At 55.3% G+C, this 13,897-nt stretch overlaps 1 protein-coding gene across 7 annotated transcripts in view; it reads right to left on the bottom strand.

The window, feature by feature from the left end:
- Positions 1-3,814: 3,814 nt before the first annotated feature.
- Positions 3,815-13,897, bottom strand: part of Rftn2 (raftlin family member 2) — a 68,912-nt gene continuing 58,829 nt past the window's right edge. For 3 of the 7 annotated variants that reach the window (XM_021249734.2, XM_021249733.2, XM_004871693.3), the window contains 2 exons: positions 7,994-8,069; positions 5,358-7,532 (listed from right to left, as the gene is read on the bottom strand). In XM_021249734.2, coding sequence (XP_021105393.1) covers positions 7,233-7,532; positions 7,994-8,069 — 376 coding nt within the window. In that variant the 3' untranslated portion in view covers positions 5,358-7,232. Of the gene's footprint in view, positions 7,533-7,993; positions 8,070-10,074; positions 11,428-13,897 lie in introns of those variants that run through there. The other 4 variants (XM_013068124.3, XM_004871694.3, XM_021249735.2 and 1 more) reach the window with 4 other exon arrangements.

The following is a 13,897-nucleotide window of genomic DNA, read 5'->3' as shown; positions in this document are numbered from 1 at the left end:
CTTGGCAGGACGCCCTCAAGCCTGCCAGGGCATGAGGGGCTCAGGGGCAGGCGACTGACCCCTCTCTGAGGAGGCCCCGAGAGCCGCAGGGCACCAGGTGGTTTCCCAGGAGCCCCCTTCGGGCTGCTGACCTCCCTGCCTAAGAATCCAACTGCCGCCACCATGGTTCCGGTCGTGGCGTCTTTGCCTCCGCTAGAGGTGGGGACAGTGGTGGCGAGGCCTGTGCTCAGGAGAGCGGCTGGAGACCCCCGGCCCTGTTTCCCTCCCGGAAACTGTGCCCACCTCAAACTCGTGGCTGTCAGGAAGCTGCCCCTCTCCCGCTAACACCCAAACTCACCTGCTGGCTGAGCCGCACCTGCCTGGGCAACTTACTGACTCAGCGAGACCCCGTCTCAAAAACAAAAAAGTGCTGAGCCAGCTTGGGCCCTTGCTTAAAGGCACAAATTGACAGGAGAACCTTAAGAAGTGAGGGCCTTGGCCGAGGCGGCAGGGGGCGCACACTGCAGGGCTGCAGCCTGGCGCACCCGCCAAGGTAGTGCTGCGGGTAGAGGGTCCGCAGGCCTTTTTTCCAGGGTCTTCATGTCCCAAACAGAACTGGGCAAGACAGAAAAGCAAGCAAAAGTGTGTTTATGGATGGCAGAAAAGTACATTCTGCAGACCGAGAGCCAACTGGTGGGAAGGCTCACAGCATAAAGGAAATGGGTCTTTTGAACCTAAAGTTCCAGGTTATCTCCTCATGCAAATGAGGCACTGCAACAGTGTCCTATCAGATACTCGCTTGGAGTTGCCCTGTGTAAACCACCTATCCAAAAGCTCCTTGGGGGGCTGGGGATTTAGCTCAGTGGTTTCGCCGGCTGCCTCGCAAGCGCAAGGTCCCGAGTTCGATACCTGGTACCAAAAAACAAAAAGCTCCTTGGCTTCTTGTTACGTGTAAATACAGGACCCCAAAGTGTCTTTTGATTGGTTGTGCCCGTATGCAAATGAGGATGGAAAAGAGGATCTGATTGGTCCTGAGAACAGCACCAGCTTCAAATGAGGATTGAAAATAGTGAATTTCTGACTTCCAGCCTGAGTGAGGCTGAGACCTGGGCGGCGGGTGGTGGGAGCTGTCCTCATCTCCAATACCACGCCAGCTGCCTGAATGCTGAGAAAGGAGGGAGGAGACCCCTAGCACCCTCAGAGGTTGTCTCTGCTCTTGAAGAACCCAGGCAGTGCCGATGCCCCTGCTTGGCTGCCCTGCCTCTGGCATCTTCACCTGTCATTTTAAAACGGGACTGCGGAAGTTTGGAAATCAGATGTTAACAGTGGAAAGCCCTTTGGAGCCGCTTGATACACAGCTGAGTTCCGGAAGAAATGTTTCTGAGAGTGAAGACCACAATCCACTTAAGTCGTAACTTCCTGTATGAATACAGTTTCCAGGTCAGAAACTCCGTGGTGGCTGTGGCCAGTGCAAGCTCAGAAGCCCGCCTGGTCGGGAGCAGGGTCAAAGCCCGCGTGCTGGCTGCGTCTGTGGTGCAGGCCACGCAGAGCTTCCTAGAACAGGGCGAGTAGATGGCTAAGGAAAGGCAGGGTCTCGAGGAGAAGGGCAGCCGACTCGGGCGATGAAGACGCGGCAGGCACAGGCCCTGGGTGCCAGGTCCCCCAGGAGGAGGACTTCCGGTCCGTGGGAGCCCTGTGGTCTGCTCTCCGAGGCCCGGGCCCTGCTGCCCCACGGCGGCCATCTTGGGCCCGGGCTTCTGTGCGACGACACCTTGTAAATACCAGGCTCCTGCTCACCGCAGGCAGACGTGCAAAGGCGGAGCCCCACTCATGGTAGGTGCCACTCAGGAGTTCGAAAAGCACAAATTTGAACAGCTTTTTGTAGTGAAGTGTGGTTTTTTTTGAGAGTCTCACTTTGTAGCCCAGGCTGGCCTCGAACTTATGCTGATCCTCCTGCCACGGCCTCCCGAGTGCTGCTGACATTAGAGGTGTGCGCCACCATAGCCAGCCTGTAAGCAAGTTCTGAGAGGGCTGGGGATTTAGCTCAGTGGTTCCAGCACCTGCCTTGAAAACGCAAGGCCCTGAGTTCAATCCCCGGTACCAGAAAAATGTTTTGAGAACTAGACTCAGTTTACAGTTTGCTATGGTTCCTTATAAATTATCACATATTTCCAGAATTATTTTGTTTTTATATTTTTAATTTGATTCTATTATTATTTTTTTCTTTAGACAGGCCTTGCTATGTATTCCAGGATGGCCTTGAACTCACTATGTAGCCCTGTGGCGATCCTCCTGCCTCAGCCTCCCAAGTGCTGGGATTACAGCCATGTGCCAGCATGCCTGGCTCCTGGAATTCCTTTGAATTGAGCAAAGTTAATGGACAAATCATCTTCAGAATGAATAGCATTCTAACGAATATGACAGGAAATAATGCTGAAACATGTTATGCTGTAAAGCTATAAATTGAAATGTTCAGTTTTATGGTTTTCATATCTTACAGCCAATATTTGTACTGGTGGCTAACATTTAGCCCGGTTTTCTCTGTTTGCAGGTGCAGATTTTCACTGCACAGGCTTGGGAGATATGACAGATTGCCACATTGATCCTAAGAAAAAGCACGCATTCATTTATTAACAGGTCTTGCTGTGTTCCCCAGGCTGGTACAGACTCCAGGGCTCAAGCCATTCTCCTGCCTCAGCCTCCTGAGTAAGTGGGATTATGGGTGTCCACCATTATCCCTGGCTTAAAAGATTTATGTTTTTTATTAGTACATGTAATTTTTAATTTTATGATTATTATTACTACTGCTATTTTGTTATTTTTGCTGAGACAGGGTCTTGCTCTGTAGTTCAGGCCGGCCTTAAGCTCATATGTAGCCCAGGCCGGCCTTGAACTAATAGTGATCCTCCTGCCTCAGTCTCCCAAGTGCTGGGGTTACAGGTGTGCACCACCATGCCTGGGTTAAAAAAGTTTGTTTCTTTCTTTCTTTTTTAATAAGAAGAAATAGACCTTAGAATGAAAGTAAACCCTAAATTAAAACATGATTATACAAATTTTAAAAATTAAAAATAAGTGACAAGCTGAGTGTGGTGGTGCAAACCTGTAATTCCAGTTACTTGGGAAGCTGAGGCAGGAAGATCACCAAGTTCAAGGCCAGCCTGGGTAACTTAAGTGAGACCCTTTCTCAAAAAATAAAAAGGGCTGAGGTTACAATTCAAGCACAAGGCTTGGGGTTCAGTCTCTAACACCACACACACAGATGTATTCCTGAGATCTCCTTCAGTGAAACAGAACTTTCAGTTCTCCACGGGCACTGACAGAAGGAGAAAAGGTTCTCTGCTGCTGCTGCTGCTGCTGCTGCTGCTGCTGCTGCTGGCGTTGTCCCAGCATCATGGCATTTTTTTGACTCCTAAAGTGATGATCGTTTCTTTTTTTCCTTTTTTCGGTACCAGGAATTGAATTTAAGACCTCGAGCTTGCCAGGCAGGCGCAGCCACCACCGAGCTACATTTGTTGCCCCAATAATGATTGTTTCTACCAAAAAAATGAAGTCCTGAATGTAGAACTCAAGTTTGTCTAACAATCAAGAGAAAAATCCATTTCCCAATATTGGTCGCTGTTTCCACAGAGTAAGAGTGAGCAGAATGTCCCAAGTTCCCTTACACTTGTCAGAGTAATGCTTTGGAAGGACTGGGACCCTTCCTGCTAATCTCACTCCAAAACCCCAAGGACAGTGGCTCAGCCTAGTCACACCACACATTACGTAGCACGCGGTGTGTGTCTGTCATGCACACAACGGGATGCGAGGATTTGTGTTGCATGAAATGGCAGGCCAATAACAAACAGCATTTTATTATTTAAACAATCTTGCAATGTCAACATCAATGCTAATAAAAAATACATGATAAGGAAATTCATCCCTGGCAAAGTAGTTGCCATTCTCGAAGGGTCCACCATGCTGAGCAGCCTCCCGTACCCACAGGAAAGGATGCTGACCCCTCCCAATAGACCCGGCCAGGCTGGGCATCTGCAGACAGGAATGGGAAGAGCCACGCTGCAGGGTGGCTGTCACACCCCATAGCGCGGCCAGCACCTCTCCTCCCAAGGGACTTGAACCTGGGTCCACAGAGAGGCCTGAGTCACATCTAGACAGACGAGAAGACTTCCATTTCCACTGAGGTGGTATTTTTTCCTCTTTGCAGTATTTACAGTTTAAAAGAGAGAAAATCAATCTTTCTGTTGATCAAAGTGTTTACGTGTCTGTAAGGGGTTGTGGTGTGGTGTTTGTGGTCCTGGGGATCCAAGCCAGGGCTTTGGCCCCGAGCTCCATCCCCAGCCCTTTTGAAATGTTGTGCACACATGTGCACCAAACCTGCCGTACTGTGCTTTCCAGGTGCTGCTTTCAGGTTTTCTGGGCCAACAGACTTAACATGGAAGCACATGCATCACCATCAGGTTGGTAACAGAGCCGCCCTTAGAAACACAGACATACAGAATATTCAAAGAATATTTAACACATAGGGGCTTTCTTTATACATACATGCCGTCGTCAAAGACAAAGACTGGGTTGTTATATTCAGGGAATAGTTATTTACTTTCGCAGCTGTGTGGGGGGGGGTGGGGATTATTTTTTAGCCGAAGTCAGACTCACTTCCTGAGCAATCTGCTGCATGAATTGCCAGTTGGAACGGTCAGGCTGGGATCTTCAGTCTCTTTAGCAGGAAGAGGGCAAGCGAGTTTCGTACATCCATGAGAATGGAAGTGGGTTATTGCTTAGCCACTACTGGGACATCTGCTTGGACAGATGTTTTAGTGGACAGAAGTGTAAATGCGAGTCTCCATGCTACTTCAGTGTCTGGGAGCCTGGAGGGGAAGGCTGCGCCTGGGCTTCTGTCCTGCTGAGGCTGGCAGGGCCTGGGGCTGCGGAGCCCACTTCTCCCACCCGCTCACATGCAGGTGACCTGCATCAGGCCATCCTCCGGGTCGCCCTGCCCGTCTTCCAGCTCCCGGAGGCCGCTGCTGCCCCAGGCCAGGCTCCCCTCCTTGGCCCAGCCGTCCCAGGACAGGGATGGGAGGCCGCCCTGGGCCGGGGACCTGGCCTGAGTTGGCCGGGTGCCCGTGTCTGGGCCAAGGCTCCTGCTGCTGGCCTCGCTCTGGTCCTCACCTCGCACGAGCCGGCTGCCTCTCCTCTGCAACACAGGGGGCAGCGGCGTTAGCACTTGGCCTGTGCCCAGAGGCCCTAGAACAACGATGACGAGGACAGCACAGCGAGTCCCGAGGATGCGCCCTGCTGCCAACAGCGACACGCTGTTCGCCCAACAGCAGCCACTGGGCTTTGGGCGGCCGCGCCCAGGTCCTGGAGCCACAGGGACCCAGGTCGGGAGAGCTCAACCGGCACCGCCCCATGACACCGGTTCTGCCACGGTGCCGCCCTCGAGTCCGCTGCAGCGCTTTCCCAGCTGGCAGAGCCCCAGGTGCAGCTCCGGGTCGAGAGGCTCGGGACTGACATCAGAGCAGATTCGGGGGGACACGGGGCTCCGGGCCCAGGAGCGGACACGAGTGCCCTGTGGGGACAACGGAATCCTGAGCGGCTTCACCCTACCGGCCTACTTAATGCTGAGGAAATGCTGCACGCGGGGACAGCGCCCCTAGCGGGACAGGCCGTGCCCTCGCGTGACAGGGACTCCTGCACCCGCGTTACTGCAGCGCCGCCCACACTGGCTCTGAGGAGGACGCCGCCAGCCACAATGGGTGCGACAGTGGGTGAAGCCTGGAGGTGCAGTGCACAGCGGGGCGCTGTCCAGCTCGGAAGAGAGCCAAATCCTGCCGCTTTCCCAGCTTGGATGGAACTGGGGATCAGTTCTCCTGCACCACCTGTGTGGGTTGTCCCAGTTTTCCGCGGCTCTGGCTACAGCGCTGTAGGTTTGTGGAGGACTTTTCCTGGGAAGGGGGTTTGCCTTTCTCTAGAGTCAACAGTCTGGAGGGGCTGCTGATCTGGGGGTGGGGACCCAGCTCCCCAGGAGCGGCCCTACTGCTCTCCGGCGCCCAGGCCACTGTCCAACCCCACCGCAGGCAGCAGCTCGGCTCGCTCCCTCTCCTCATCCGATCCTGGTCGCTGTTGGCATTTTTTCTGCCAGCACTGGGGATCAAACTCAGGACCTTGAGCTTGCCAGGCAGGCGCGGTGCCACTGAGCTAAATCCCTGGCCCCACTGTTGCCATTTTTAATTTAGCCATTCTCTCCCAAAAGAAAAACTAGGGGGAATTTACAGGTTGCTCTGCCAATGTGTTCTGCCGGGACTCACCCCAAGGCTGGAGGGGTTTGCTAGAAAAATCCAAAAGACATCAGTGAAGAAAGAGAAAATCCATCCAGGAGCAGAATTCTAATCTAGAGAACATACTGCTCTTGGGTTTGTCATTGATACAAGCCAAATCAATCTATCTATCTATCATCATCTATCCCCCACCCATCTTTCTCATTATATAAATGAACCAGTGATTTTATATAACAATGGATGTAAGCATAAAGGTCCCCAGAGAAAACTTACCACTACAGACTCCTGGATAGTATATAAAGTTAAATAAAAATGGCCTAAATATTTTCAGGGAATCAAAAATCTGATATCTAATTCTAAGTAAAAGAGACCATGAAGTAGCTGAATTTGGGTCTTACATCTTCACAAATGCAACTCTGTGACCTCAGTTAATCAAAATCCCATCAAGCTGTGAACTGTGGTGATCGCTCCTGAAAAAATAATGACCATTTGTAGCTGTTATTCAAGAGAGAGAGACAGGGGCGGGGGAGCCAGGTGTTTTGGTGCACACCTGTAATCCCAGCACTCAGGAGGCTGAGGCAGGAGGATCACTGCAAGTCCCAGGCCAGCTGACTTCACAGGAGACCCTTCTTCCTGCCTCATGTACTGACTCCCAGCCCCTGCTAGCTCGGGAGCCTCTTCCAGCATGGAGCTCAGCTTGGCCACCTTATGCACCACTGGGCTGGCTTTGCCAGTTTGGAAAACTTTAAAGTTTTCTGAAATGGGGTTTTCTTGATATAGGTACAGAAAAAGAATTCCTCTCAGTGATAGTCTGGTCCCCCTGCACAGGTCTTGCTTGGAAAGTCCCACCTCATTACCTTGCCCAGCTGGGCATCAGTGGACTGAGGTGACTCAGGCTCAGCACCACACCTGGGCAGACAGCTGGGGCAGCAGGCGCCCAGGGGCAGAGGGCAGTGGGCAGAGGGCAGCCTGTGGGCTCCCTCACCAGAGCCAGGGGGAGGGACGCTCTCCCCTCTGCCTTCCTAAGTTCAGGCGCTCAGCCTTTGAGTGAATAAACGAACGCAAGGCAGGTCGGCAGCAGGCACAGGGCCTTGAACAAAGAAGGAAAACACAAAGTGGTTTGAGAAGAAGGCCTGGGGCAGCTCCACTTTGCCAACAAGGGTACATCCGGGCAGTGAGCCGTGGGAAGGTGAACCCCGTGGTCACAGCAGTGAGGTCTGTTTTTGCAGAGTCAGGCCAGTGTGAGCCGTGTCCTCTTCCTGGTAGGGCAGAAGGGGATGCCTGTACAAGCAGGAACCCAAGGTCACCTTTATTACTATTATTGTTGTTGTTTTGAGACAAGGCCTGGCTGTGTTGTCCAGGCTGGCCTTCATTTCAAGGTGATCCTCCTGCCTCCGCCTCCCGAGTTCTGGGATTACAGATGTGTCACCACGCCCAGCTAGAAACCTAGGGTTACCTTGATGATGTGAAATTTATGCCCTATTTTGGTGGGAAAGAGGAGGCAGAGTTTCTTTGTGTCTGCTGTTTCTTAATTATCTACAGCTCAAAATACCCTCACCCCAACGTGACACGTTTCGGAGAAGGGTGGGCCCCTCACAAACGTGTCCGGGTGCCTGGGGCCGCCGCGGCTCCCCGCCGACACGCTGGGTCCTCGCCGCCCACCTCTCCCTCCTCGCCACGGCTTGGAAGAGCAGCGGGAGGTGAAGGGTGAGCGCTGGGGGGGGGGGGGGGCTGTCACTCACCTCGGGGGCGCGCGCGCCGGGCCGCGCCGCCGACCGCTGCAGGAAGACGACCTGCTTCGTGGCCAGGTTCCCCTCCCTGCAAGGCACAGCGCAGGGTTAGCGCTCCGCGGGCCGCACGCCCCTGGCACCCCCAAAAGTCTACGGAATATGATGTCCTAAGTTGCAGCTGGAAAAAGAAGGGGTCCCCGTGTTTGGGGCTCCTCGCCTCACCGTGCTGACTCGGCTTCTCTTTGGGGGCTGGGGGCGAACCCAGGCCCCACCCCACCCCAGCCCGGTTCCCCTCCCGGCTCCACCTTCTCCCTCCTGGCCCAGGGCCTCGCCACAGCTGCCCCCTCGGCCCCGCCGCAGACGGAGCGCGCTCGGCAGACCCCTCCCGGGTGCGGGGTGCGCCCCGCGCAGACCAGGCGCTGAGCACGGAGGGAGGGCGGGGAGCCAGGGAGGACCCTTCCGGTGCCGGCCTGAGCCCCGCGAGAGCCTGCCCCTGCGTGAGGCCGACGGGAAGGAGGCAGCGCCTGCGGCTTCCTCATTACCCAGAAGCTCGGCCACAGCCTGCTCCGCTCCGCTCTGCTGGGCAGGAACCCCGGAGCGCAGCGTCGGGCCGCAAGCCCTCTGCTCCCTCCTCCCCTCTCCTCTTTCCTCTTTTCTCTTCTGGCCCCGGGAGTGAACCCAGGGCCTTCCCACTGAGCTGCATCCCCTGCCCTTTTCATTTTCTGAGTCAGGGTCTCCCCAAGTGCCCAGTCACTGCATTGCCCAGGCCGGGCTGTTCATTCTCCTGCCTCAGCCTCCAGGGTCCTGGGATGACAGGTGCGCACCACCACGCCTGGCTTATTGCAAGGTTTCCAGCCCTCCGCTGAGCCTTCCTCTCCTCCAGCCCGAGCACCCTGAGAGAAGCGCGGGGCTCCGCAGGGACCCCGCTTTCGCCGCATCCAGGGTCAGGAGGAGCACCCAGAGGTGTCCGCATCCACCTTCACCCCAGGTGCCAGGAGCGCGGGGCCCAGAGCCCCCGAGATGAGCTCCCCCAGCGGACGCGGTGGCCACGACGGACCGGCAGCCCCTCCGGGCAAGAGCCGTGGACCCCAGGCCCCAAGTGCCCCCCCCCCCCGGGCCCGAGGACTCTTCCAGGGCGGATCGGGACGAGACCGCGGCGGGGCGGCCTCGCGCTTCAGCGGCCCAGGGAGCCCACTGCTCAGCTGGGCCCTGTCATGTCCCTCGCCCGCTCTGCCCATCAGCCCGGCCCCACTCCCGACGCGGCCAGAGTTCCCTGTGCAGGCTGAGTCCGGGCCTCCTCGGCGGGCTGGGCTCCCAGCGCCTCTCTGGGGCCCCCACAGACCCCATCCTCGACAGCGCCGCCCAGCTTTCCCCATCTCCACCCAGGCTGAGCTGGGAACGACTGCCGCTCGTTCCGTTTTTATTTCGGGGCCACTCCTGGAACTCACCTTCCGGGGTTGCCCACTGCGATCGTATTTTTAATGGCTGTGTAATATAGTATCTTGAAAGAATGCAAACAGCAAAATGTATTGAGGGTTTCCTTTGCTTTTGAAAAATGAGGTTGTTTCTGGCTTACTGATAGCTATGAATCATGCTGTTATGGAAACTTGACACCTGGTCTTCCTCTTAAGAATTAGTTCCGGACATCACTTCTCAGGAGTGGAGTTATTGGGTTAAAATCAATCAATTACTGGTATGCACTGTCAATCTGCCTTATCAAAAAAACCCAGTAACTAAACAAGAGACCCAGTGCGCTCTGCATGGGGGAGTTCGTCTGTGTTTCCAGCAGAGGGGCCTGTTCATTTCCTGACGCTGCAGCAGGCGCCCAGAGTCCCGGTCCCCGCAAATCCCTCACCAAGGCCCTGGGCCTCGTGTCCCCAGGAAACCCTCCGGCCACTGTCGCAGTGTTGCTCAGTTGCCAGTTTTATTATGCAAAGAGCCTCCACTGACCCTTCCCCTGAGCTGCTCTGCCATCCTGGAGGAGGCTGCACTGAAACTCTGCCCTGAGAGGTCTCCATGGACCGCAGACCACTGAAAACCTGGTTACGGACGCCAGGGAATTTTGAGAACTAGCACATCTTCCCCCAGCATGGTAACAGGAAATTGCTTCTATTTTATTTTGTTATTATTATTTTTGAGACAGGGTCTCACTGTGTAGTTTGGGCTGGCTTTGAACTTGCTATTAGCCCAGGCTGGCCTCGAACTCATGGTGATCCTCCTGTCCCAGCCTCCAGGTATTTTTATTTTCAGAGTCCTCCGTCTCCTTCATGCCATTCCCCGACCTTCTGTGAGAAGGTGGTGTGTTGCACACTGTGACTCTGGGACAGCCAGCACCATCGGCCGCCTGTGGGGCCATGGGCCAGGCTGGTCCTACGGTCGGGAGATGCTGGGGGAGCAGGGGCTCTGCAGCCGGGCGGTTCCTGGGTGCAGCTGGGCCCTGTCGAGTGCTGGAGCTGATGAGCACCGTGAAAGCCTTGCTTTGGTTTCCTGCCTCGGTTCCTCTATCGGGTACCTTGTGGGGCAAACGAGTGCCTGTGCGTGGGGCAGCCCCTGTGCCTGCCCCAGGACAGTGCGATGTCCTCTCCTGTCCATCCAGGTGAGAACAGGGGGAAGGACGAGATCTCAGAAACAAGCGAGAGGAGAGGGTTCTGGTCCCTGCTCAGGGTGTGCGACCCAGGTAGAGAGCCCAAGAGAAGCACCTGGGATTATCCAAAGATGGGAAGAAGGGTCAGGGTAGAATTATTCTTGAATAGAAAGAAAGTGCAGCTGGGCCTGTGGTGCAGGCCTGTAATCCCAGCACTCTGGGAGGCTGAGGCAGGAGGATCCCAAGCTCTAGCTCTGCCTGGGCAATTGAGCAATTGAGCAAGACTGTTTCAAACTAAAAAAGCAACATAAATGGCCTGGAATGTAGCTCAGGGTGAAGGCCTGGGTTTGTGGGAAAGCAGGAGCTGTGGGCGGGGCTGAGGGTGTCCTAGTGGTGATTTCTTCCTGCCTGACCCGGGCTGTAGACTGGTGAGCCAGGTTGCGGGTGTTGCGCCAGCCTGCAGCTTCTCTGCTCTTCGCTTTCTTTTCTCCCTTTGTGATGCTGGAGGTGGGCCCAGGGCCCAGCCAGAGCCAGCCTCAGCTGTGCGCAGCCCAGAGTCTCAACACCTCCAGCTCGCTCGAGGGTCGGGGTGCGGGCCTTGGCCAGAAGAGTGGACGTCCCAGGGGGTCGCCTGGCGATGGTCCCTGCCCCTGCCCTGGAGGGCGCGCAGCATCAGTCGGGCCCTGGAGTGCTGGGACTGCGACTCCCGGGCATGCGGCATCTTCCATGTCTCACGTTGTCACCGAGTCCTTCTAACGTGACTCGTCTTGTGCGTCTCTGGGGACGACGGTGGCCACACAGGCTGCCCAGAGCCCGGCGGGGTCGTCCGCTCGGCCGGCTTTGGTTTCTGCACATGAACACTCTGCCCGGAGGAGAGGACGGGGACCCATGTTTGGGGGAGGTCGAGCCATATTCCCACCTGCACGGGGCTGGTGAAGCCCTAACACAGCCCTTGGGGCCGGCAAAGGGGCAGGACCCTCCCAGGCAGCCTGAGGGACAGTCCTGGCCCCGCCGTGGCTCCCAGCAAACCTGGAACAGGGATATGTTTTAAGAGCTGTGAAAACACAGGCCCACGGCCCCTCCCAGCGTGTGACTGTGTCCCCGGGTGGCTGGAGGGGACCGTGCTCTGTGGGGCTCCTGCCACTCCAGCCACCTGCCTGAGGACCCCAGCCCAGAATCACTGCTGTGTGCGATTTGACAGGAGGCGGACGGGACGTCAGGCATGGTGAGCACAGTTCATGTAGAGGGGCACCCACGAGTCCCCGGGGCTCTCACCCACTCCGGGTGTGCTTGCCTGCACCTCCCGGGTGATCTGGGCTGGGTATTAGAGCTGGCTGAGGAGATACAGCCCGCAGCATGGGTTAACCCACTCGCCTTCAGAGCCCATGCTTTGCTAAGAGGCCGGCTGACTGGTGTCATGGTGGGCGTGTGCTGGCGGGTCCCGTCCACACCTCCTCTCTGCCTCTCCCTGCGTGCCACAGATGAGCAGCTGAGCCCACCATGCCCGCCCCATAGTGCCCTGCCCTGCCTCAGCCCACAGCCACAGAACCAGCTGACCATGGATCGAACCTCAGAAACTGTGAGTCCAAACAGGCCCTTCCTCTTCCATGTCACTGTTCTCAGCCCTCTGGTCGCTGGTGCAGAGCTGCCCAGCACCCTGTGCTCCTGGCAGGGCCAGGTCTCCGCCCCAGGAAGGCCAGGCGGGGCCAAGGAGGCAGCAGGGGCAGGAGCTGTGCCTCAGTCACACCTGACAGCAGTGAGGCAGGGAGCACGGTCCTTCCTGTGTGCCAAAGAGGGCGAAGGAGCACTTCCAGGGAGGGGGGGACAGAGCACTTACGCAGAGGGTTTAATTGGGTTCTTTAAAAGACGAGTAAATATGCCAGGCGTGGTGGTGCACACCTGGCATCCCAGCCCTTGGGAGGCTGAAGCAGGAGGATCATTGCTGGGCTACATAGTGAGACCTTGTCTCAAAACACAGAAACAGGGCTGGGGATTTAGCTCAGTGGTTTCGCTGCCTGCTGTGCAAGCGCAAGGACCTGAGTTCCATCCCCAGTACCAAAAACAAAACAAAACAAAAAAACAAACAAAACAACAGACACCCACCAGTCGCCTGCGGAGCTGCGTGGGCAGAGCACCCTAGGGTGACTGAGCCCAGCTCTGTCCAGCAGACCATGCCCACTTGCGACCAGGAGCCTGAGGACCCCCCCAGGCACGCCCACCAGCAGCCCGCGGAGCTGTTCGGGTGCCTGCAGAAACAGAGCCCCCCCCCCCCTCTTGGCTGTGCAGCTACCTGGTTCCACACTACAGAGGCACAGGGGGACATAAAGGCCATTGTCCTGAGCTGCAGAAGTGAACAACAGACAGAGGGCCTCTCTCAGGCTCCCTGATGAAAACTGAAGCCCACTGGAAAAGTGAAGAGAATCTCTGCAATAATGGCACACCAGAGCACCATACTTGGTAAGTTGGAGGGATCATCAGCTCCCATTGGAACCTGCACTATCTTCAGGGGAAAGGCAGCTGGAACCTGCAATAGAGCCTTGCAGAGTTCAACCCTACAGGAGGACAGGGAGCTCAACTTGGGACTTGCAGCCAGAAATCTGCCTGAATCTCATGGGTCTGTGACTGGCTTACTGGGACTCATGGACTTATAACTGCACACTGCAGTTAAAGGTGATAGATTAATAACTACCACAAACTGTCATTTTCTAAGAGGTACTTGATGCTGTTGAGTTGCTGATTGTATCACTTGGGCTAAGGTGTTGTGATTGATCTTATCAGTTGTCCTTCCTGGTATAATGAAAATGAGACAGCCTCAGAGGCATTAGAGACTCAAAAACCTAAAGACCAGCTATATCTGGAAGACACCTCTGAGAAGCAATCATTCCATAAGGGTTCTGATTACAGGCAACAAAGATACTTACAATAAGCAACTTCAAAGTATCAACCCAGGAACTAAACCAAGGACAGTACCAAAAACAAAAATGAGAAGACATTTAAGTAGGCACAAACTCAGACTTCCATCGCACAAAAGGCAAATTCTGGGGGAAACAAAGTGGAAAAGTCTGATAATCAACCACCTGGACACCCTGAACTGATAGCACAGGGACTAACAAAACGAATGAAGGTCTACAAAAATTCAAAGCAGAAATAATCTTCTAGATAACTACAGAGATGATGAGCAGAGTGAAAGACATGATTAGAGGCTCTATAACAGAAACATAAAAAAATAGATGAGCTCAGAAACATGCTGGAAGCCATGAATGCCCAGCATAAGAAAGAAATGGAAACCATGATTGCCTAACAGAAGAAAGAAATGGAATCCATGAAACAGA

Source organism: Heterocephalus glaber, unplaced genomic scaffold (genome assembly GCF_053883595.1).
Source record: "Heterocephalus glaber isolate CG9 unplaced genomic scaffold, H.glaber_assembly_v1.0 deba00001743, whole genome shotgun sequence".
NCBI classification, from domain to species: domain Eukaryota; kingdom Metazoa; phylum Chordata; class Mammalia; order Rodentia; family Bathyergidae; genus Heterocephalus; species Heterocephalus glaber.
This window is presented reverse-complemented; position numbering and strand designations above follow the sequence as displayed.